Here is a 23,749-nt window from a genome sequence, read left to right as displayed (position 1 = left end):
TTGGCCAGACATTTCAGACCCCCGGACTCTGGATTGATGGGGATCAGCAATGTAACCTTAAATATTGAGCATATCCCTATGGAAAGTTCTACACTCAGCTCTATGGATCCCTGGGCTAGTCTTCTGGGCTATTACATGGCCTCCTGCACCAGTGCATTGTGTCCTGCATCTGCTGAAGCCTGTCATGAGCAGATATTTTTATTTCTATAGCACCCCCATATTCCGCAGCGCTTTACAATACAGAGGGGACATATACAGCCAATATCACACATTACATAATAATATTATAATTCAACAGATACCCAGAGGAGTGAGGGCACTGCTTACAATCCATGAGTATATAAAAAATCATCCGAGCTTCATCATAAAGGCTTGGAGAATATTTTCTCGTCAACCCTGCATGCAATTTGACTAGTAAAAATTTACAAGACCAAATGCAATTTCGTATATCAAAGAATGGCAATGCATCCGTAAAATCAGATGCTATATTGTGAGTTTTTTGTTGTGCACCCATAGATTTGAGTGGGTGAGTCTCATCCGACACACGGAAGAAACTACTGCATGCTGCCATTTATTTTACAAGCACATTTTTTGTCTGTGAAAAACATCGCTCATCTACCCTACCCCATTGAATAACATTGGTCCGAGTGCTGTCCGTGTGGGGTCCGTTTTCTCTCGGACAGAACTTGGACTGAAATATGAGCACGTGAACTTAGTCTTGGTGCTTTTTTTCATTTCACAAGCTCTGATGTTTTCTGGAGAAAAATTTGGTTGTTTGGGGATTTTCTGCTGAGGACTTAGGCTACATGCGCACGCTGCTTCTTTTTCGTGTTCACAAACTGCAGCCAAAACTGCAGCCAAAACTGCACCTTGTCAGAGAGAGCCTGGAAATGTCACAAAAAATGTAGGTGCTTTTTTGGTGCATTTTTGCTGCTTTTTTGGTGCGTTTTTGGCTGCAGTTTTGTCAACAATTGTTTCATGTATTTTTCAGTTCAAACAAGCCCATAAAGCTTGTTGAATTGGAAAAAAAAATAAATTAGAAATAAATAAATTATTAAAAAAAACGGCGTGCGGTCCCCCCCCAATTTTAATGCCAGCCAGATAAAGCCATACGGCTGAAGGCTGGTATTCTCAGGATGGGGAGCCCCACGTTATGGGGAGCCCCCCAGCCTAACAATATCAGTCAGCAGCCGCCCAGAGTTGCCGCATACATTATATGCGACAGTTCTGGGGCTGTACCCGGCTCTTCCCGATTTACCCTGGTGCTTTGGCAAATCGGGGTAATAAGGAGTTATTGGCAGCCCATAGCTGCCAATAAGTCCTAGATTAATCATGTCAGGCGTCTATGAGACACCTTCCATGATTAATCTGTAAATTACAGTAAATAAACACACACCCGAAAAAATCCTTTATTAGAAATAAAAAACACAAACAAATTCCCTCATTACCAATTTATTAACCCCGGCAAACCCTCCATGTCCGGCGTAATCCACGGACCTCCAGCGTCGCTTCCAGCAGTGCTGCATGGAGGTGACCGGAGCAGCAGACACCGCCGCTCCGGTCACCTCCATGCAGCTAATGAAGACAGCCGCGCGATCAGCTGAGCTGTCACCGAGGTTACCCGCGGTCACCGCCGAATCCAGCGGTGGCCGCGAGTAACCTCTGACAGCTCAGCTGATCGCGCTACAGCGTGGAGCCGACCGGCGGCAGGAGCGTGGAGCCGGCCGGCGGCAGGAGCGTGGAGCCGGCCGGCGGCAGGAGCGTGGAGCCGGCCGGCGGCAGGAGCGTGGAGCCGGCCGGCGGCAGGAGCGTGGAGCCGGCCGGCGGCAGGAGCGTGGAGCCGGCCGGTGGCAGGAGCGTGGAGCCCGGGACTTTCAGCGGCGGCGGCGGTGGCGGTGAGAGGGGTCCATCATCTCCCCTGTGCGGGGACCGCGGTACTTCGGGGAACACGGGGAGGACGGGACTATCAGCGGCGGCAGCGAGAGGGGGATGGACGTTGGCAGCTGAAAACATTGATTTTTCCCTCTCGCTGCCGCCGCTGCTGATAGTCCCGTCCTCCACATCATCTCCCCTGTGCGTGCACGCTGGGGACAGTGGTACTTCGGGGAACACGTGGAGGACGGGACTACCAGCGGCGGCAGCAGCGAGAGGGAAAAATCAATGTTTTCAGCTGCCAATGTCCATCCCCCTCTCGCTGCCGCTGCTGATAGTGCCGTCCTCCACATCATCTCCCCTGGGGACAGCGGTACTTCGGGGAACACGTGGAGGACGGGACGGGACCACTTGCCTGACCTCACTTCCTGACAAATCACCTGCGTTTTTGCTAGCAAAAACGCAGGTAAAAGGCAGGTAAAATGCACCACTTTTGATTAGCATGCATTTTTCCTGCGTTTTTGATGCCCTCATTGATTTCAATGGGTGACAAATGTTGACAAAAACGCAGGAAGAATGAACATGCTGCATTTTTTTTGTCACAAACTTTTGACAAAAAAAACGCTGACAAATAAACTGCAGTGTGCGCATGACAAATCTGACTTCTCATAGACTTTGCTGGGAAGTCAGATGTCAGAAAGTTCTGCTGACAAAACTGCAGCCAAAAAAGCAGCAAAAAAGCAGGAAAAAAAGCAGCGTGTGCATGTAGCCTAAGGCAGGCTTTGCACACTACGACATCGCAGGTGCGATGTCGGTGGGGTCAAATTGAAAATGACGTAATTCCGGCATCGCATGCGACATCGTAGTGTGTAAAAGCTCGATGATACGATTAACGAGCGCAAAAGCGTCGTAGTCGTATCATCGGTGCAGCGTCGGCGTAATCCATAATTACGCTGACGCGACGGTCCGATGTTGTACCTCGGTCCTGCGGCAGCACACATCGCTGTGTGTGAAGTCGCAGGAGCGAGGAACATCTCCTACCGGCGTCACTGCGGCTTCCGTAGGATATGCGGAAGGAAGGAGGTGGGCGGGATGTTTACATCCCGCTCATCTCCGCCCCTCCGCTCCTATTGGCCGCCTGCCGTGTGACGTCGCAGTGATGCCGCACGACCCGCCCCCTTAATAAGGAGGCGGGTCGCCGGCAGGAGCGACGGTCGCAGGACAGGTGAGTCCATGTGAAGCTGCCGTAGCGATAATGTTCGCTACGGCAGCTATCACAAGGATATCGCTGCTGCGACGGGGGCGGGGACTATCGCGTGCGACATCACAGCATCGGCTTGTGATGTCGCAACGTGCAAAGCCCGCCTTAGGCTATGTGTGAATTAGCCTTGTGCAGATCTTTTCTGATGGATCCCACACCCTACAGAGGCTGTACGACCTGTTACTGAAGATAATGGTTTGACTGCTCCTAGAATAGTGTTCCCCAACTCCAGTTTCAAGGCCCACCAGCAGATCATGTGTTCAGGATTTCTCTCGTATTGAGGTGCTGGAATCATCCCAGTGCAATAATCCTGAAAACATGACCTGTTGGTGGACCTTGAGGATGGAATTTGGAAACCCTGCTGTAGAGTACTGACCAACCACTTCTTGTCCTCTTTGCTACTCCTAAATGATTTGCTTGTTCTACCTTTTGCACAATCCTGTAGAGACCACAGTCTTTCTGAAGAATGTCTTCCATAATGTGTCTTCCTATGTATCGTAATAACATATAATGTCCTGCATATAGAGAATGGACGGAGAACAATCAGCTGTGGATCCAGCAGGTGTCGAGCACTCCCAGCACACGGATGGATGTTGTTCATTTACAAGAAGAGCTGGATATGAAATTACAGCAAAGACAAGCTCGGGAGACTGGGATCTGTCCTGTGCGCAGAGAGCTCTACTCACAATGCTTTGGTCTGTTAGTTATAGCTCTTTTTTTTACTAATCTCTACAGTCCAGGAATGTGGAATATGATAAAATAAGGCTCTGTTCACCTGCACTGTGAGCAAAAGCTGAGCAGAGGCTCCATAACATAGGGCTCAGGGAACGCCAAAGACAGGATATCTTACTCGTCTAGTTTACTAGACTCTACATCAGAGGTCCCCTATCTTTCGGACCATGAGGGCCACATTCAGCTCTGAGACAGAGTTGGAGCCACATCTAGTTGCCGCCCCCTCACAGTATGTCGGGAAACTGAATGGTGTCTTATTCGGTGGTACCAGAAAGAATTTAATTGGGTGCACTAACCTGGTGCGGTGGTGTTATAGACCTGCTGCAGAACCGAAGAAGATAGGGTTGTAGGAGATGGAAGAAAAGGGTTAATCCGCGCTGCCAGGAGAAGATCACTGAAGATCAATGGGGATTAAGACATTTGATTTTAAATAAAATCTTATCAGAGAAATCAGCTTCTTTTTTCTACCCCAGGACTGATCACTTTATCTTTTGGTATTTAGTGGTAAATCTTGTCGGTGGTGTTGTAAGGTTGAGGTATCCATTGCGGGTATGGAGGCTGGAGCCCACATGCTGTTTTTCCTTCCCCATCCCCCTTAGGGCTCTGGTGGAAGTGGGATCCTATCGGTCTCCAGGCACTGAGACCGCGCTTCATCCACAACTCCTGTGGAGCCTGCTGGATAGGAGCCGGGTATCGTTCAGGGACATGGCCCTGCTACTTGGAGGTACTCTGTATCCCGGTGGGGACCGCGCACAGCAACACTCCAGCTTTGCTGGGTGTGCTAGTGCACCGGGGACCACGGCGCTGACCGGGTTAATATGTGCCATTACACACTAAGCGTTGCTGAGTGTGTTTATGTATAGGGACTGCCGCACTGACCGCCGCGGCCATGGAAACACTGCGGCGCGGCTGGGACTTTCACGCCGGCCGCGCTTTTACGGCGGCCGCCTTTATTACTAGAGTCCCCGGCTTTTTGCGGCCTAGTTTCCTTTCCTCCCGCCCACAGCCCTGACAGGCAGGGGAAGGGCGGGACGCTGCACAGAACGAGCAGCACTGAGGGCTGGAGCATGCTTTGCATACTCCACCCCCCTCACTGTGCACAGTGCGGGCACCAGTTCCCGCACTTTCTGGGTCACGCCCACGGCTCCCTCCTGTCCTCAGGACGCCGGCAGCCATTCCTGTCAGCTCCTCGGACGCAGCAGAGGGGGACAAAGTCTGGGAGACCCAGGCAGGGACTCTGGTGGCTTCACAACCGCTTTAGGCGGGTGGTAAGCAGCACCTGTGGTGCTAGCCCCATTGTGCAGTAGTGTAACATTATATGTTTATGGTATATATGTTTTACACTGTATGGTGCACAGTTGATTTCTGGCTATATACCCTATTGTGTTACTCAGGGAAGATAATAGCATGGCGCCCACGAAAGGCAGGGGTGCCAAAACACAGGCTTATTATGTTGCCTGCGCCGCATGTACGACCCCGCTACCGGCAGGTTCCACTGACCCTCATTGTGTGCACTGTTCGGCCCCTGTGGCACTTACTCAGCCGGAGCCTCTGCTAAGAGGGGCCCAGGGGGAGCCACCTGCTAACACTGTTCAGGTGACGGGGACGGAGTTTGCAAAACTCTCTGAGACTATGGCTAAGATACTAGAAGCCTTGCAGTCCAGGCCGGTATCTCAGCACAGGGACTCTGTTGAATCTTTGTTCCCTGGCCCACCTCAGCTGGACCAACAATGTCCTCCCGGGGTATCTCATGGATCCCAGGCTGAGGGATCTGACACAGACCCCAGCCCCAGACCGACTAAGCGAGCTCGCTTAGATTTTCCCTCGACATCATCATATTGTGCAGGGTCTCAGAGGGGGGAAGCTCTGGTTGATGATGCGGAGACAGCTGATCAGGATTCTGATCCTGAGGCCGCTCTCAATCTTGATACTCCGGACGGGGACGCCATAGTGAACGACCTTATTGCGTCCATCAATCGTATGATGGATATTTCTCCCTCAGCTCCTCCGGTGGAGGAGTCAGCTTCTCAGCAGGAGAAATTCCGTTTCAGGTTTCCCAAGCGTACACCGAGTATGTTTCTGGACCACTCTGATTTCAGAGAGGCAGTCCAGAATCACCATGCTTGTCCAGATAAGCGTTTTTCTAAGCGCCTTAAGGATACACGTTGTCCTTTTCCCCCTGACGTGGTCAAAAGTTGGGCTCAGTGTCCCAAAGTGGATCCTCCAATCTCCAGACTGGCAGCTAGATCCATACTAGCAGTGGAAGATGGGGCTTCACTCAAAGATGCCACTGACAGGCAGATGGAGCTCTGGTTGAAATCCATCTATGAAGCTATCGGCGCTTCTTTTGCCCCAGCGTTCGCAGCCGTATGGGCGCTACAAGCTATCTCAGCAGGTCAAGCGCAAATTGACGCAGCCACACGCACGTCCGCGCCACAGGTGGCGTCCATAACCACTCAGACGTCGGCATTTGCGTCTTACGCTATTAATGCTGTCCTGGACTCTGCGAGCCGTACGGCGGTTGCAGCCGCCAATTCGGTGGTACTCCGCAGGGCCTTGTGGCTACGGGAATGGAAGGCAGATTCTGTTTCCAAAAAGCGCTTAACCAGTTTGCCAATTTCTGGCGATCGATTGTTTGGCGAGCGTTTGGATGAAATCATCAAACAATCCAAGGGAAAGGATACATCCTTACCCCAGCCCAAACCGAACATACCCCAACAGGGGAAGGGGCAGTCGAGGTTTCGGTCCTTTCGGGGTGCGGGCAGGTCCCAATTCTCCTCGTCCAAAAGGCCTCAGAAAGATCAAAGGAACTCTGACGCATGGCGGTCTAAGTCACGTCCTAAAAAGGCCACCGGAGGTGCCGCTACCAAAGCGGCTTCCTCATGACTTTCGGCCTCCTCACTCCGCATCTTCGGTCGGTGGCAGGCTCTCCCGCTTTTGCGACGCCTGGCTGCCACGGGTAAAAGACCGTTGGGTGAGAGACATTCTGTCTCACGGTTACAAGATAGAGTTCACCTCTCGTCCCCCGACTCGATTCTTCAGGTCATCCCCGCCTCCCGAGCGAGCCGAGGCTCTTCTGCAGGCGCTGGGCACTCTGAAGGCAGAAGGAGTGGTGGTCCCTGTTCCTCTTCAGCAACAGGGCCACGGTTTTTACTCCAACTTGTTTATGGTCCCAAAGAAGGACGGGTCTTTCCGTCCTGTCCTGGACCTGAAACTTCTCAACAAACACGTAAAGACCAGGCGGTTCCGGATGGAATCCCTCCGCTCCGTCATCGCCTCAATGTCCCAAGGAGATTTCCTTGCATCGATCGATATCAAAGATGCTTATCTCCACGTACCGATTGCTCCAGAGCACCAGCGCTTCTTGCGCTTTGCCATAGAAAACGAACACCTGCAGTTCGTGGCACTGCCGTTCGGCCTGGCAACAGCCCCACGGGTTTTCACCAAGGTTATGGCTACTGTAGTAGCGGTCCTCCACTCTCAGGGTCACTCGGTGATCCCTTACTTGGACGATCTCCTGATCAAGGCACCCTCTCAAGAGGCATGCCAACACAGCCTCGACGCTACCCTGGAGACTCTCCAGAGTTTCGGGTGGATCATCAATTTTCCAAAGTCAAATCTGACACCGGCCCAATCGCTCACATACCTTGGCATGGAGTTTCATACCCTCTCAGCGATAGTGAAGCTTCCGCTGATCAAGCAGCGGTCACTACAGACAGGGGTACAATCTCTCCTTCAAGGCCAGTCACACCCCTTGAGGCGCCTCATGCACTTCCTGGGGAAGATGGTGGCAGCAATGGAGGCAGTTCCTTTCGCGCAGTTTCACCTGCGTCCTCTTCAATGGGACATCCTACGCAAATGGGACAGGAAGCCGACGTCCCTCGACAGGAACGTCTCCCTCTCTCAGGCGACCAAAGCTTCCCTTCGGTGGTGGCTTCTTCCCACTTCATTATCGAAGGGGAAATCCTTCCTACCCCCATCCTGGGAGGTGGTCACGACGGACGCGAGTCTGTCAGGGTGGGGAGCGGTTTTTCTCCACCACAGGGCTCAGGGTACGTGGACCCAGCAAGAGTCCTCGCTTCAGATCAATGTTCTGGAAATACGGGCAGTGTATCTTGCCCTGAAAGCGTTCCAGCAGTGGCTGGAAGGCAAGCAGATCAGAATTCAGTCGGACAATTCCACAGCGGTGGCATACATCAACCACCAAGGCGGCACACGCAGTCGGCAAGCCTTCTAGGAAGTCCGGCGGATTTTGATGTGGGTGGAAGCCACGGCCTCCACCATCTCTGCAGTTCACATTCCAGGCGTGGAAAACTGGGAAGCAGATTATCTCAGTCGCCAGGGCATGGACGCAGGGGAATGGTCCCTTCACCCGGACGTGTTTCAGGAGATCTGTTGCCGCTGGGGGGTGCCGGACGTCGACCTCATGGCGTCCCGGCACAACAACAAGGTACCGACGTTCATGGCACGGTCTCAAGATCCCAGAGCTCTGGCGGCAGACGCCTTAGTTCAGGATTGGTCGCAGTTTCAACTCCCTTATGTGTTTCCTCCGCTGGCACTGTTGCCCAGAGTGTTACGCAAGATCAGGGCCGACTGCCGCCGCGTCATCCTCGTCGCTCCAGACTGGCCGAGGCGGTCGTGGTACCCGGATCTGTGGCATCTCACGGTCGGCCAACCGTGGGCACTACCAGACTGACCAGACTTGCTATCTCAAGGGCCGTTTTTCCATCTGAATTCTGCGGCCCTCAACCTGACTGTGTGGCCATTGAGTCCTGGATCCTAGCGTCTTCAGGGTTATCTCAAGACGTCATTGCCACTATGAGACAGGCTAGGAAACCAACGTCCGCCAAGATCTACCACAGGACGTGGAAAATTTTCCTGTCGTGGTGCTCTGCTCAGGGTTTTTCTCCCTGGCCTTTTGCCTTGCCCACTTTTCTGTCCTTCCTTCAATCTGGACTGGAAAAGGGTTTGTCGCTCGGCTCCCTTAAGGGACAAGTCTCAGCGCTCTCTGTGTTTTTCCAGAAGCGCCTAGCCAGACTTCCACAGGTACGCACGTTCCTGCAGGGGGTTTGTCACATCGTTCCTCCTTACAAGCGGCCGGTAGAACCCTGGGATCTGAACAGGGTGCTGCTGGTTCTTCAGAAACCACCATTCGAGCCAATGAGAGATATTTCTCTCTCACGCCTTTCGCAGAAAGTGGTTTTTCTAGTAGCAGTCACTTCACTTCGGAGAGTGTCTGAGCTAGCAGCGCTGTCATGCAAAGCCCCTTTCCTGGTTTTTCACCAGGACAAGGTGGTTCTGCGTCCGGTTCCGGAATTTCTCCCTAAGGTGGTATCCCCCTTTCATCTCAATCAGGATATCTCCTTACCTTCTTTTTGTCCTCATCCAGTTCACCAATGTGAAAAGGATTTGCACTTGTTAGATCTGGTGAGAGCACTCAGACTCTACATTTCTCGTACGGCGCCCCTGCGCCGCTCGGATGCACTCTCTGTCCTTGTCGCTGGCCAGCGTAAAGGGTCACAGGCTTCCAAATCAACCTTGGCTCGGTGGATCAAGGAGCCAATTCTCGAAGCCTACCGTTCGGCTGGGCTTCCGGTTCCCTCAGGGCTGAAGGCCCATTCTACCAGAGCCGTGGGCGCGTCCTGGGCTTTGAGGCACCAGGCTACGGCTCAGCAGGTGTGTCAGGCGGCTACCTGGTCGAGCCTGCACACTTTCACGAAACACTATCAGGTGCATACCTATGCTTCGGCGGATGCCAGCCTAGGTAGACGAGTCCTTCAGGCGGCGGTTGCCCACCTGTAGGAAGAGGCCGTTTTACGGCTCTCTTACAAGGTATTATTTTACCCACCCAGGGACTGCTTTTGGACGTCCCAATTGTCTGGGTCTCCCAATGGAGCGACAAAGAAGAAGGGAATTTTGTTTACTTACCGTAAATTCCTTTTCTTCTAGCTCCAATTGGGAGACCCAGCGCCCGCCCCTGTTTTTTTGTGTACACATGTTGTTCATGTTGAATGGTTTCAGTTCTCCGATATTCCTTCGGATTGAAGTTACTTTAAACCAGTTTATAATTCTTTTTCCTCCTTCTTGCTTTTGCACCAAAACTGAGGAGCCCGTGGGAGCACAGGGGGTGTATAGGCAGAAGGGGAGGGGCTTAACACTTTTAAGTGTAATACTTTGTGCGGCCTCTGGAGGCATAGCCTATACACCCAATTGTCTGGGTCTCCCAATTGGAGCTAGAAGAAAAGGAATTTACGGTAAGTAAACAAAATTCCCTTCTTTTTTAAAGACTGTAACTGTCTTTTCAGGAGAACTTGCAGCAATATGTAAGCGTATGCCTCCAGCTCCTCTCCTCTCTATAGAACTTTATAAGCACCAACTATCATCTTTTATCTCAGTAATGGGAAAGTCTGTATTCTCTTAAGGCCTCTTTCACACGTCCGTGTCTCCGGCACGTGTTTGGTCCGTTTCCTCACGTACTGGAGCCACGGGCACACGTAGACCCATTTAAATCAATGGGTCTGCGCTCACGTGCATATTCTGCCATTGACCGTGTGTACGTGTGGAGCATACGTATGCCCATGTGCTCCACACGTAGACATATCAGTTTTCTCCAGCATCACGGGTGTCACACGGAACGCAAACAGACCACACGGAGGTGTTCCGTGCGACAAGCGCCGGAGAAAACACACTTGTCTGAGAAATAATAAAAAAAACCTTTACTCACCTTTTCCAGCCCTGCAGTCTCTGCCGCTGCTCTCACTTGCTTCCGACCGCCGCTCATTATGCTCATTGCATATTCACTTCACTGCGGCCGGAAGCTGCAGCAGCGGGGAGTCGGCAGGAACGGAGACCGAAGATCAGCACCACGAACAGCAAAGCCAGTAGGTGAGTAGAAAGTTCCCGTTCTCCGTGTTATCACGGATAACACACGGAGAACACACGTGTGCCATAAACACGGCTCACGGAGGGCAAAACGCATCTTTGACACGTCCGTGAAAAACGTGCGTGGTTTTTCACGGACGTGTGAAAGAGGCCTAAGACAAATTTTACCCCTGAATTGAGATTAAAAGACTAGTCCAGGAGGATAAAGAAGCAGATTTGTCTGATAAGATATATTACAAAGTTGTGTATTTTTATGTGTACTATTGATTTATGAAATAAAACCAGATTTACACGTTACTATATGCCCCAGTGGATACTAGTAGCTACTGAACCTAAGTACATCACAAACCCCAAGTGTGCATTTTATAGTCATTTTCTTTTCACCCCTTGAGGAAGCTAATGCGAAACACACATTTAGATTTTTTTTATATATATTTATTGAAAACATCAGACGATATTAATTTGTATTATTTTACATATGTTGACAAATGAAGCCATCTGTAATATTGTTCATGGATATATATTTTTTTCTTGCCTTTTAGATGAACTTATCCGACAGGTGACCATTAACTGTGCTGAGCGTGGTGTCTTACTGCTGAGGGTGCGTGATGAAATACACATGACCATTTCTGCGTACCAGACACTATATGAAAGCAGTGTGGCTTTTGGGATGAGAAAGGCCTTGCAGTCAGAGCAAGGCAAATCGGACATGGAGAAAAGGGTAGTTGTCTTCCCATTATTGTTTATTCATTATATTTAATCCTGCTGCAGCATTCTAATATTTGCATTTTAATTCTTCATTATTATTGTCTTATAGATGTGCTTCAATATAATAGCAGCTTACCTTTCATTATCTAAATAGTCTCTTCTGACATATAAAAATTCCAAAAAAATATTTTTCTTATTTTATTAAGGTTATATAATGGTACTATATCAATTTCTTCCTGTTCAGATCCATGTATCTGAAATGTGACTACATTTGTGAGCTAATCCCTATGCTGTTCACCTTTCTACTCTTGTCAGAGCAGTGGTTAAGCACCTGAAACGTACCCCACAGGATGATAATCTAAAACTTACCATATAAAGATATACGGTCTCACATAGTGGTGCAGGTTGAAAATTGGGTAAAGGCTATGAATATATGTGCATATCTTTTTAAAGGCTTTTTTTATTTGCAGCTTGCATGTTTTATAATACCCAGAAAGCTGCTGGATGCCTTTCAGTCTCAATTCTGACAACCAGTACTTTCCAATCTCTCTTCCCCCATGAATCCAGTTAAAGGAAGTTAAAACCTATCCAAATGGTGGGTGATAACTTGCTGATTAGTGCGTGTCCCACCTGCTGGGACCCACACTGATCTACAAATCAGGGAATTTTTATCCCTTTATGAAATGGTACAGCATGTTGGGCGCCAACCACCACTCCATTCATTGTTTGTAGGACTGCTGGAAAAATCCGATCACCGTGCTCAGCAACCCCATAAGGAATAAATGGACCATCAGTGGAGCCTGCACAATGTAGTTCCATACTAATGGGGATAACATTCCCCATTCTGCAGATTGATGCTGGTCCTAGTGGTCAGGGCCCCACATATCAACAGGTTGTTTTCTATATGTGGATTGCTGCATAAGGCTGTGTGCACATGGTGCGTTTTTGCCACGTTTTTACTTGCAGATTTTCAGAAATCTGCAAGGAAATCCTCATGCCAGCAAAGTCTGAGTATTCTGAAGTGCAGTGCACACGTTCAGGATTTATTCTTTATTCTTATTATTTATTTGTTACAGAAAAAATCTGCATCATGTCAATTCTTTATGCGTTTTTTTTCTGTGTTTTCACCGTTAAAGCAATGGAAATAATGCAGCAAAAAATGTGGCAAATCAGTGCAAAAATGCTCACTTTTTTAGTTTTTCCTGCCAGAACATGCAGATTTGGTGCAGATGTCTGCAACGTGTGCACATAGCCTTAGGCTGCTTTCACACATCCGGTTTTTGCTGTGCGGCACAATCCGGCTCTTTGCAGAAAAAAGGCAACCGTTTTTTTTTTTTTGCCGCCAGTTGCGTTTTTTCCGCATAGACTTTCATTAGTGCCGGATTGTGCCGCATGGCCTTGCGTTCGGTCCGGTTTTTGCCGGATGTGGCATATTTAGCCCATGCGGCGGCCAGATGGAACGTTGCCTGGCACGTTTTTTTGTCCGGCAAAAAAAAACGCATCGCGCCGCATCCGGTCGATGCGGCGCTTTTTCCAATGCATGCCTATGGATGCAGGATGCGGCAAAAACCGCATCCGGACGCCGCATGCGTTTTTTTTATACTGCGCATGCTCAGTAGCGTGCCGCAACCGGCAAAAACCGGACGGGCCCATGTAAAAACTTATGCAAAGGATGTGTTTTTTTCGCCGCATCCGTTGCATAGGTTTTAGAGCCGAATTTAGCCGCACTGCTAAAACCGGATGTGTGAAAGCAGCCTTACTTGTTTTTACCAGACAACCCCTTGAAGCTCAGATTAAATTTGATCAAAGCTTGGAGGCATTACACATTAGAACATTAGAAATGCGTTATCTGGAGGGATACATGATGCTTCACTGACTGTCTGAATGAGTGGTAGCAGCGGTAAAGTTTGTATAGATGGAATAGTGGTAGTGGGCCTCCTAATTCCAGGGAAGTCTGTTTCTGGCATACAGTGACATTCTAGGGAAGTATGGAGAGCCAACGTTTTTGAAAAAGGTTGAGGAAAGTCCTTTTCTGTTTTGATGTGGGATCCATGTCTTTACTATAGTTACGTGGGTAGTATTACTAAGACATATATGTACGATAGGTAGGACAATTGTAACAATGTCCACTAGATGGTGGTAAAGTTCAAGCTGCCCATGGATAAAGGATAGTACAGAACGTTATACTGTGTGTGTGATATATGTGTGTGTGTGTATATATATATATATGTGTATATATATATATATATATATATATATATATATATATATATATATATATATATATATATATATATATATATATATATTGATATTGTAATGTATCAATTATATAGACAGTTGAAATCTTGACCATGCTGCTTGGACTGACAATAAAGCCACTTTGAAATGTGGCCAAAGATCGCACTGTGCTGATGCTGTATTGCGCCATAATGTGAGTAAATAATAAGTTTATGCAACCAGAATTGTGGAAAAAATGTGATGACCCCTCTGCCACTTACATGTTGTGGTAAATCTTATTCCGTTATCTTTATTCTATACTAGCTGCAGCACCTGGCATTGCCCGGGATAGTAACTGTCTCTCTCCCAGTCTCTGTCTGTGTGTAGCTTGTTGTCTTTCTCTCAGTCTGTGTCTTTCCTTGTCTGTCTGTGTCTGTCTCTATCTGTCTGATTCTATCTCTCCGTCTGTATTTGTATCAGTCTATCTGTCTGCATCTCTGTGTCTGTCTCTCTCTCTCTATCTCTGTGTCTGTCTCTATATGTATCTCTTTGCCCGGCTGTCTCTTTGCCCGGCTGTCTCTTTGCCCGGCTGTCTCTTTGCCCGGCTGTCTCTTTCCTGGGCTGTCTCTTTGCCCATCTGTCTCTGTCTCTTTCTCTATCCGTCTCCCCACTAACATCATATTACCTCACACATAAGGTTCTTATACTAACAGTTTATTTTGTTCCTATAGCAACCACTGACAGTTGCTATTAATAGCCTGTTGCTCCCACCTCCATTTAGTTTAATGGAGGCAGGATTTTGGAGAGTAACTGTAAAGCGCGGGGTTAAATTTTCCCATCAAAACATAGTCTATGATGTTCCCTGAGTCACATGAGGCTTCTGTGCAAATTTCATGATTGTAAATGCGACGGTGCGGATTCCTTTAGCGGACATACATGCATACATACATACATACATACATACACACATACATACACTGAGCTTTATATATTAGATATTGCAGTTTAAATCCCTAACTGATGTCATAAAATGTGAAAATATCTACAAATACCAAGTATACTAAATGTTAGAGCTCAATTCCACTTGCGTTTTGCACGGACGAGTGCAATTCGATACAACATCAGATTTCATTCGCACCAGTGCAAAACTATGGAGCAGTGTTCATCTGCAATTGACTTCTCATGCCATATCGGCATGAGAAATGAATCGCAGCATGCTGTTTAGCAGCGATTCGCGGCTCACGCACCCCTAAAGCCTATGGGTATGTGTGAAACATCGCACTGCACTCGAACATCATCCGACTGCAGTGCAATGTACGCAGAGACAGGCATGGGAGGAGATGGGGAGAAAGTGCTCCCTCCCTCTTCTCTACAGCTGTGATACAATCGCAAGATCACATCACAGTTGCATGACCCTCGGCTGACACTCGCAGCATAGGATCATTAGCATATCGCTTCCGATGTTCTCACATCAGAAGCTATACGCAAGTGGAACCGTATCCTGAGTCGCATTATTTCTCCTTCTTAAATTAATGCTTTTATTTGAAATTTTACTGCCTTCCTCACTCCAAATAGATGAAAGTTCCCATTGCCGGCAGCTAATTGACCGGCTTGCCTTTCCCATAACATACATGTTCATTGTAGCCAATTGTATTGCCTATTACAATACAGCTGTAGAGAACTATTGACTGACATGGATTTTCAAAGTAAATACACTAGCCTCATTAGGTCTTAAATCTGAACTTTCATAGATCGAGGGCCACTGCCAAAAAAACCCAAATACATTGAGCGTTCTTTTTTTTGCAATGCCTCTGGATGGCAAACGGATACATAAGGCATCCAGACAGCTGTCTGGCGTATACCTCTTAGCATATGCACCCAATAGTGGCTTCAAACGCACTGGCCTTGACCTCCGCTCCATTCATTGTCTGGAAATAGGCCACTGCTTTTTACAGCATAGACAATGAATAGAGTGGAGGCAAGCGCACTTTCCCTGCTTTATCGCCGAGCCCCTTTCAATCAGATCCCCAGCAATCAGAAAATTATCCCCTATCCAATAGATAACTTGCTGTTTTGGAAATGTCCCCTGTATTACTTGCACTGTCCAATACAAGGGTATCTCATAGAAACACATACGTAGATGCATTGTGTAGTGTTAGGCTATGTGCCCACAGGACTCTAACTGCAGATTTTGCCGCAGAACACTTGCGGATTTATCTGGATTTTCTAGATAAATCCGCAAGTTTTAGCAAGTACAGACACTCCCCATGTTATCCTAAGGGACATGGGAAGTGCTGTTCCATGCTCCGGTATGTGCGGCTGTGGAATATGCTGCTGATGTCCTGCCGCCACACGTATTTGCATGTCACTTATTCTTGCAGAAATACCTGCGGAAATCCCGGCTCTCCACTATGGAGATAGAGGCCGGGACGTCCGCAGGTAAGTCGCATGAATGTCCGCGGGTTTGCCGCAGACATTTTGCTGGAATCCCGCAGTTATGGATAGCTGCAGATTCCAGGGAGCTGGTGCGGAAAACCTGCGGACGTACCTGTGGATATATCCGCAGGTACAAACTCCCATGGGCACATGGCCTTACACATTTCCACGGGTATATGCTGATCCTTCACAACAGACGCACCGTCCATAGAACCTCCACCAGTCAGAATGTTATGCTGCCATCTGACCAGGAGGAGTCATGGACCTGTGGCATAGCACACATGCTTTCCTATGGAATGGGGGTATATTTTGGTGTGCCACTTGTTCCCTTTGGCTTAGTATTCTTTAGTCTTTCATGTGATGTCCTAATTTGGAAATATGTGACTATGGCGCTAAACCCTGTCTCCGGAGCATGCGATATTCGGCTATGGCGCGTAGAATGAATGATCAGCTGTCACCGTGTAACAAACAGCAGTTTTTCGCCCCCTTCGGCGTTGGCCCGCCACTATGTCTAATCTTTCTGGTTAAGTGCTGTGAATCTTTGCAAGTAAAGCCAGGATCTGGAATATTAACTTCTTCAACCATGGCTAATACACAATGAAATTGCTTTTTCTATGCTCTAAAACGGTTTCATTTCTCAGCGGTGACTTCATAGCCTTAGCATAGTTTGGTCATTGCATTAAAGATGATTTCACTTTTTTTTTTCAGCCGATTTTATACTTGAATCTCTAATTTCATGGTCGACAAACTTGGATTTTAATCACATTATCAAAGTTTTCTAAATATGAAACAGGACTGGAACAGCTTTTTAGAAAATCGCTCAGCAGTTCTAAACAGATTGCATCCTTATAGCCGGGTGTGGGTGTGCTTCCGCCTTCCCTGCCGCTAATACATCATTGACTAATATGATTTCAAAGAAAGAAATGACATTAACTGTCTGCGAGAGAGGAACAATGACAGCCACTGTCTCCACCAATGTTTATTTTCCCATTAGCTGTATAATACCATTAAAGTGTAATATCCAGAAATAGGGTCTGAGCAAACGTGGAGGGAAAGCATTCAGGCATCTTGTGTGTCACACGTAGCGTGCGCCACTTGCCATTTTACATCATAAGTACGAATAATGGAGAATAATCCAGCTGAAAATGCTGGTTAATGACATGTGAAAGTAAAGGTGGATTATCATTTCTTATTTTGTGGCCAAAGAATATATGTTTCTTCATCGTTCCTATGGGAGACCGAGACCATGGGTGTATAGCTTCTGCCTCCGGAGGACACACAAAGTACTACACTAAAAAGTGTAGCTCCTCCCTCCGAGCATATACACCCCCTGGATAACCAAATATAGCCAGTTCAATGCTTTGTGTTCAGGAGGCACACATCCACACATGCATTCTCATCTGATTTTGATTTTTGGAAAGAGTTTGAAGAAAAGCGGGTCCAAGCCTGGACTCCCTGCATGTCCCTTCTCACCCCACTGTGTCGGCGGTGTTGTTAAGGTTGATTTCAGGGCTGGAGCCTTACATGCCGTGCTCCTTCACCATCCCTCGGGCTCTGGCTTGAAGTGGGAGCCAGCACGGTTCTCCCTGCCTTGCAGGAGACCGGTCTCCATCCGCAGCCCTTTCAGGATCCTGCCGGACGGAGCACTCATCCCTCAGGGACCTGGCCCTGCGTCTCACAAGCTAAGTATCTGAGACGTTATTATCCGGGGGTCCCTTGTACTTTATTGTTGGGGAGAGTGTGCTGTGTATGTATTCTGACATTTCCGGCCGGTTCTCTGGTTTTCACCAGAGAACCGCGCCGATGGTGCCTGCGCGCCGGCCGCATCGTTAAATTTAGGCCCCGGCTTCGCCTGAGGCCTAGTTTCGTTTTCACTGCCCCTGCATGCCAATCATGCAGAGGGACAGTGCGGCTCCGCCCAGTGGCCGTTCGGCTCAGGAGAGGGACACTCCTCTCTGAGGAAATGTTTCCCTCCCCTGTATATCTCCTTGGCCCTCGGGATCCCGCTCTTAGAGTAGGCCCCGCCCCCTCTCCTCGCTCCGGCTTGGGCAGAAGCGCCATTTTATCAGCGTTCTTATGTCAGCACAGCGATCGGCGCTGGCTGCAGTATCTCTCTGGGAGTCCGGGCTGTGGGATCTGGAGGGCACAGAGAGGGGTTGGCAGAATGTCAGACGGTATGGCAAGCCACAACCTCCGGTTGTGGACCTGCTTATATTATATACTCTGCTTATATACTCTGCTGGGGGTCATTCTGACTCAGAGCCCCCACTTCAGCAGCATGTCTCACACGAGCAGCAAGGCTGCAAGGCTGTACTCAATATGCACTGCATGTAGGCTCCTACTGCCTGTACCGAGCACATAACCACATTGTGATGACTGCTCTAACATGATGGTGCCTCAGCCTGGAGTCTCATCCCCAGTGGTTCCTCCGGCTGCTCCGGCTCCGGTGGCTGAACCCCCGGCTTGGGCAGAATCCTTCTCTCCATGGGACAGCTGTCCCGGACTCTGCTGAGCATGCATCAGCCCCCTTCTCAGGGCGCTTCTGCTGCTACGGCTCGCTCAGCAAAGCTCACAGAGGATTCTCCATCTGGTCTCAGATCCCGTCCTCCTAAAAGGAGACGCAGGGTCCCCTCTCCTTCCTCGTCCCGCGGCTCTGATTCACGAGCTGACTCGCAGGACGAGGAGGATGCCTTTACTGGGGGCTCGGACGCTACCTCCATGTACCCCATTGATCTGTCCGAAAGTGACGCAGATGCTAGTGATTTGATTGCGTCCATTAATTTTGTACTGGACCTCAATCCGCCTGTATCAGAGGAGCAACTCTCTCTGGCAAGAAAGCACCAGTTTACCTTGCCCAAGAGAACTAGGAGTGTGTGCCTTAACCACTCCAGTTTTCAGGCCACTGTGACCAAGCCTAGGGCCTGTCCTGACAGACGCTGCCCAAAGCGTGGTTCTGATGACCGTTTTCCGTTTCCACCAGAGGTGGTCAAGGAGTGGGCTCATTCACCAAAGGTAGACCCTCCGGTGTCTAGACTCTCAGCCCGGACAGTTGTATCAGTGGCTTATGACACCTCTCAAGGATTCCCTAGCGGGAAGAGTAACTAACCGCCAGGTTGACCTTCTGGCCAAATCTGTATCTGAGGCGGCAGGGGTCTCGTTCTCCCCATCTTTTGCAGCAGTGTGGGCTCTCATAGCCATCTCTGCTTCTCTAGAGGAGATGCATTCCCTCACCAGGGACTCTATGCCTGAAATGGTTGCCTTAACTTCCAGGCTTCAGCCTTTTCATCCTATGCCATGTCTGCCATGCTGGAGGCTTCTCACTGCACTGCGGTGGCTTCGGCTAATTCTCTCGCTATGCGCAGGATCTTGTGGCTTCGAGAGTGGAAGGCAGACGCTTCTTCAATGAAGTACCTTGCTGGGCTCCCATTTGCTGGGCCCAGGCTGTTCGGTGAACCAAAACCAGGAAACCTGTCCAGGGCAGGAACCAGTCGAGGTTTCGTTCCTTTCGTTCCTCCAACTGGTCGTCCTCTAAGCCCTCGGCCTCGTCCACTAACTCAGCCAAGGACCAAAAACCCATCTGACGCACGAAGCCGCGTCCTCAGAGTAAGAGCTGCTGCCACTAAGGCAGCCTCCTCTTGACTATCTTGCCGCGCCAGCAACGTCCTTGGTCGGTGGCAGGCTCTCCCGCTTTGGCGACGTGTGGTTTCAACACGTCTCCGATCAGTGGGTGCGGGATATCATCTCCCACGGCTACAGGATAGAATTCTATCCAGCCCGCCAAACAGATTTTTTCTGTCAACTCCCCCCTGCTCCAAGGCCGCCGCCTTCTCACAGGCCGTGGCACCCTTGCAGGCCAACGGAGTAATTGTACCGGTTCCCGCCTGGGAACGATTCAGAGGTTTCTACTCAAATCTCTTCCTAGTCCCCGAAAGGGACGGTTCCTTCCGGCCCATCCTGGATCTCAAGCTTTTCAAAAAGCATGTTCAGGTGCGGCATTTTCGCATGGAGTCTCTGCGATCAGTCATTGCCTCAATGACCCAAGGAGATTTCCTAGCATCCTTGACATCAGAGATGCCTACCTGCATGTGCCAATTGCAGTTTCACACCAGCGTTGGCTACGTTTTGCAATCGGAGAGGAACATTTCCAATTCATGGCTCTTCCCTTCGGGTTAGCCACGGCCCCTCGAGTTCATCAGGGTCATGGCAGCAGTGGTTGTAGTTCTGCACCTCCGGGGGTTGGCAGTAATCCCTTTTCCTGGACGGCCTTCTAGTCAAAGCTTCATCCAGTGCAGACTGTCAGCGGAGTGCCTCGCTCACTCTCGCCACTCTAGTCCAATTCGGGTGGCTTGTCCTTTTCCCAAGTCCACTCTGACTCCGACCCAGAAGCTCATGTACCCCTGATGCAATTCGAGACTCTGCCGGCACTTGTGAAGCTGCCCTTAGTCAAACAGCAGTCCCTCCACTGGCGGTGCGCCCTTTGCTGAGGCCCCGCCGTCATTCCATCAGGCACCTAATGCAGGTGCTGGGTCAGATGGTGGCATCAATGGAAGCGGTTCCTTTGCCCAGTTCCATCTGCGTCCTCTGCAGCTGGACATTCTCCGCTGTTGGGACAAGCGACCTTGCTCCTTGCACAGGTTAGTGGCTCTGTTGCCACAGACCAGGGGCTCTTTTCAGTGGTGGCTTCGGCCCCTCTCTCTCTTAAGGGACGCTCCTTCCTGGCCCCGTCCCGGGTGATCCTCACCACGGATGCCAGTCTATCCGGCTGGGGAGCAGTATATCTCCACCACAGAGCGCAGGGCACTTGGACCCTGTCCGAATCAGCCCTCTCGATCAATGTGCTGGAAATCAGAGCTGTGCTTCTAGCTCTCTTAGCCTTTCACCACCTGTTGGCGGGCAAGCACATTCGAGTCCGGTCAGACAACGCGACAGCGGTTGCCTACATCAACTGCCAGGGCGGGACACTCGGCCGCCTGGTAATGTTGGAGGTTCAACGCATCCTTCAGTGGACGGAGGACTCCAAGTCCACCATATCCGCAGTCCACATCCCAGGCATGGAAAACTGGGAGGCAGATTATCTCAGCCGTCAAACCGTGGACAGCGGCGAGTGGGCTCTGTATCCGGCTGTGTTTCGGTCACTCTGCCGCAAGGGGGGCACTCCGGAAGTGGGTCTTCGCTCCCACGATCCTCAGGCCTTTGCAGCGGACACGCTGGTTCAAGATTTGTCCCAGTTTCGTCTGTCTTACGTGTTTCCCCCTCTAGCTCTTGCTCAGAGTCCTGCGCAAGCTCAGAATGGAGGGCGTCGGGTCATTCTCATTGCTCCAGACTGGCCCAGGCGAGCTTGGTACCCAGACCTGCTCCATCTGTCCGTAGAGGTGCCGTGGCATCTCCCGGACCGTTCAGACCTTCTCTCACAAGGTCCGTTTTTCCGCCTGAATTCTGCGGCTCTCAGATTGACGGCGTGGCTCTTGAGTCCTGGATCTTGTCGACTTCTGGTATCTCTCCTGAAGTCATCTCCACTATGACTCGGAAGTATTCCTTGGCCAAAATCTATCACAGGACCTGGAGAATTTTCCTGTCCTGGTGTCGCTCTTCCGGCCATGCTTCTTGGCCTTTTTCCTTGCCGACCCTTCTGTCCTTTCTGCAGTCCGTCTGCAGCTAGGACTATCCCTCAATTCCCTCAAGGGACAGGTGTCGGCTCTGTCAGTGTTGTGCCAGCGGCGTATCGCTCGGCTGGCTCAGGTGCGCTCCTTCATGCAGGGTGCATCTCACGGCATTCCGCCTTACCGGCGGCCCTTGGATCCCTGGGACCTTAATCTGGTCTTCACGGCTTTCCAGAAACCCCCCTTTGAGCCTCTTAGGGAGGTTTCTTTGTCTCGTCTTTCACAGAAAGTGGTCTTTCTAGAGGCCATAACTTCTCTCAGTAGAGTCTCTGATTTGACTGCGCTCTCTTCGGAGTCACCTTTTTTGGTTTTTCATCAAGACAAGGTGGTTCTCCGTCCGACTCCGGACTTTCTCCCTAAGGTGGTTTCTCCATTCCACCTTAACCAGGACATTTCCCTGCCTTCCTTTTGTCCGGCTCCTGTTCATCGCTTTGAAAAAGCGTTGCATACTCTGGATCTGGTGCGGGCGCTCCGGATCTATGTGTTTCGCACCGCTGTGAGGCGGCGCACCTCTCTTTTTGTGCTGACCACAGGTCGGCGTGAGGGCCTCTCGGTTTCTAGCCGACCCTAGCTCGTTGGATTAGGTCGGCCATTTCCGATGCCTACCAGTGTACTCAAGTGCCTCCCCCGCCGGGGATCAAGGCACACTCGACCAGAGCTGTCGGTGCCTCTTGGTTTCTCAGGCACCAGGCTACGGCTCAGCAGGTCGGTCAGGCTGCCACTTGGGCTAGTCTGCATACCTTTTCGAAGCACTACCAAGTGCATGCTCATGCTTCGGCAGATGCGAGCTTGGGCAGACGCATCCTTCAGGCGGCTGTCGCCCATTTGTGAAGTTAGGTTTCGCCTACTTCTCAGTTTTCTGTTTATTCCCACCCATGGACTGCTTTGAGACGTCCCATGGTCTGGGTCTCCCATAGGAACGATGAAGAAAAAGAGAATTTTGTTTACTTACCGTAAATTCTTTTTCTTATAGTTCCGTAATGGGAGACCCAGCACCCTCCCTGTTGCCTTTTGGCAGTTTCTTGCTCCGCGTGTTATCACCGGCTGTTGTTGTAGACAGAGGCTCCGGTTGTTCCGGTTCTTGCTCTATCTCTACTTGTGGGTGGCTACTCTCCTTCAGCTTTTGCACTAAACTGGCTATATTTGGTTATCCAGGGGGTGTATATGCTCGGAGGGAGGAGCTACACTTTTTAGTGTAGTACTTTCTGTGTCTTCCGGAGGCAGAAGCTATACACCCATGGTCTGGGTCTCCCATTACGGAACTATAAGAAAAAGAATTTACGGTAAGTAAACAAAATTCTCTTTTTTCACAATTTCTAGTAACTGGTGATTTTCTGGCTAATTTCCCTGATTGGAGCGTACACTCAGTAAAGCCTGCTACATTCATTAGGGTATGTTCACACAGAGCGTTCATGTTGCATTTTCTTGCATATTTAGGAAAAGCAATGCAATAAACACATCATGCAGTCGATGTCTGATTAAACCCAAAGTTCTATCTTCATGAGTCCACCGCTTCCCAGCTGACAGATCTGGTTAGCAGCATCATTGCACCTTTATATGAGGTGGCATGGCATGGCAGTAGAGGTACAACAGTGGCACTAAAGCAAGTCAGGATGAAGAGCTAACAGCAATCCCCTTCAGAGCAGAACTTACAAGCTCACTATGAAAGAGCTTGTAAGTATGTGCTGCCCGGTTCCATTAGCATTAACCAGTAGTGATGAGCGAGCACTACCATGCTTGAGTGCTTTGTACGTGTAAAGAACAATTGGTTAATTGGATGGATGAGACTCGCATACCCAAGTATAATGGAAGTCAATAAGGGAAAATCTTCTGGAAAAATGCTTGAGTTCCCCATTGACTTCCATTATACATGGGTACTCTAGTCCCGCCCATCCAAGCATCCAACTGCTTGTTACAAGTACTGAGCACCAGAGCATGGTAGTGCTCACTCATCACTACTCATTACGATAACCAAGCA

At 49.7% G+C, this 23,749-nt stretch overlaps 1 protein-coding gene across 3 annotated transcripts in view; it reads left to right on the top strand.

Annotated features, from left to right (window-relative positions):
• The window catches only part of DNALI1 (dynein axonemal light intermediate chain 1), a 54,620-nt gene that overhangs the window by 12,691 nt on the left and 18,180 nt on the right, over positions 1–23,749 (top strand). For all 3 annotated transcript variants that reach the window (XM_075334084.1, XM_075334083.1, XM_075334082.1), the window contains 2 exons: positions 3,659–3,828; positions 11,290–11,468. In XM_075334084.1, coding sequence (XP_075190199.1) covers positions 3,659–3,828; positions 11,290–11,468 — 349 coding nt within the window. The remainder of the gene's footprint in view (positions 1–3,658; positions 3,829–11,289; positions 11,469–23,749) is intronic.

The sequence above is a fragment of the Anomaloglossus baeobatrachus genome, chromosome 2, assembly GCF_048569485.1.
Source record: "Anomaloglossus baeobatrachus isolate aAnoBae1 chromosome 2, aAnoBae1.hap1, whole genome shotgun sequence".
Classification (NCBI taxonomy): domain Eukaryota; kingdom Metazoa; phylum Chordata; class Amphibia; order Anura; family Aromobatidae; genus Anomaloglossus; species Anomaloglossus baeobatrachus.
Note: the sequence above shows the minus strand (reverse complement) of the source record. Positions and strands in the feature narration are given on the sequence as shown.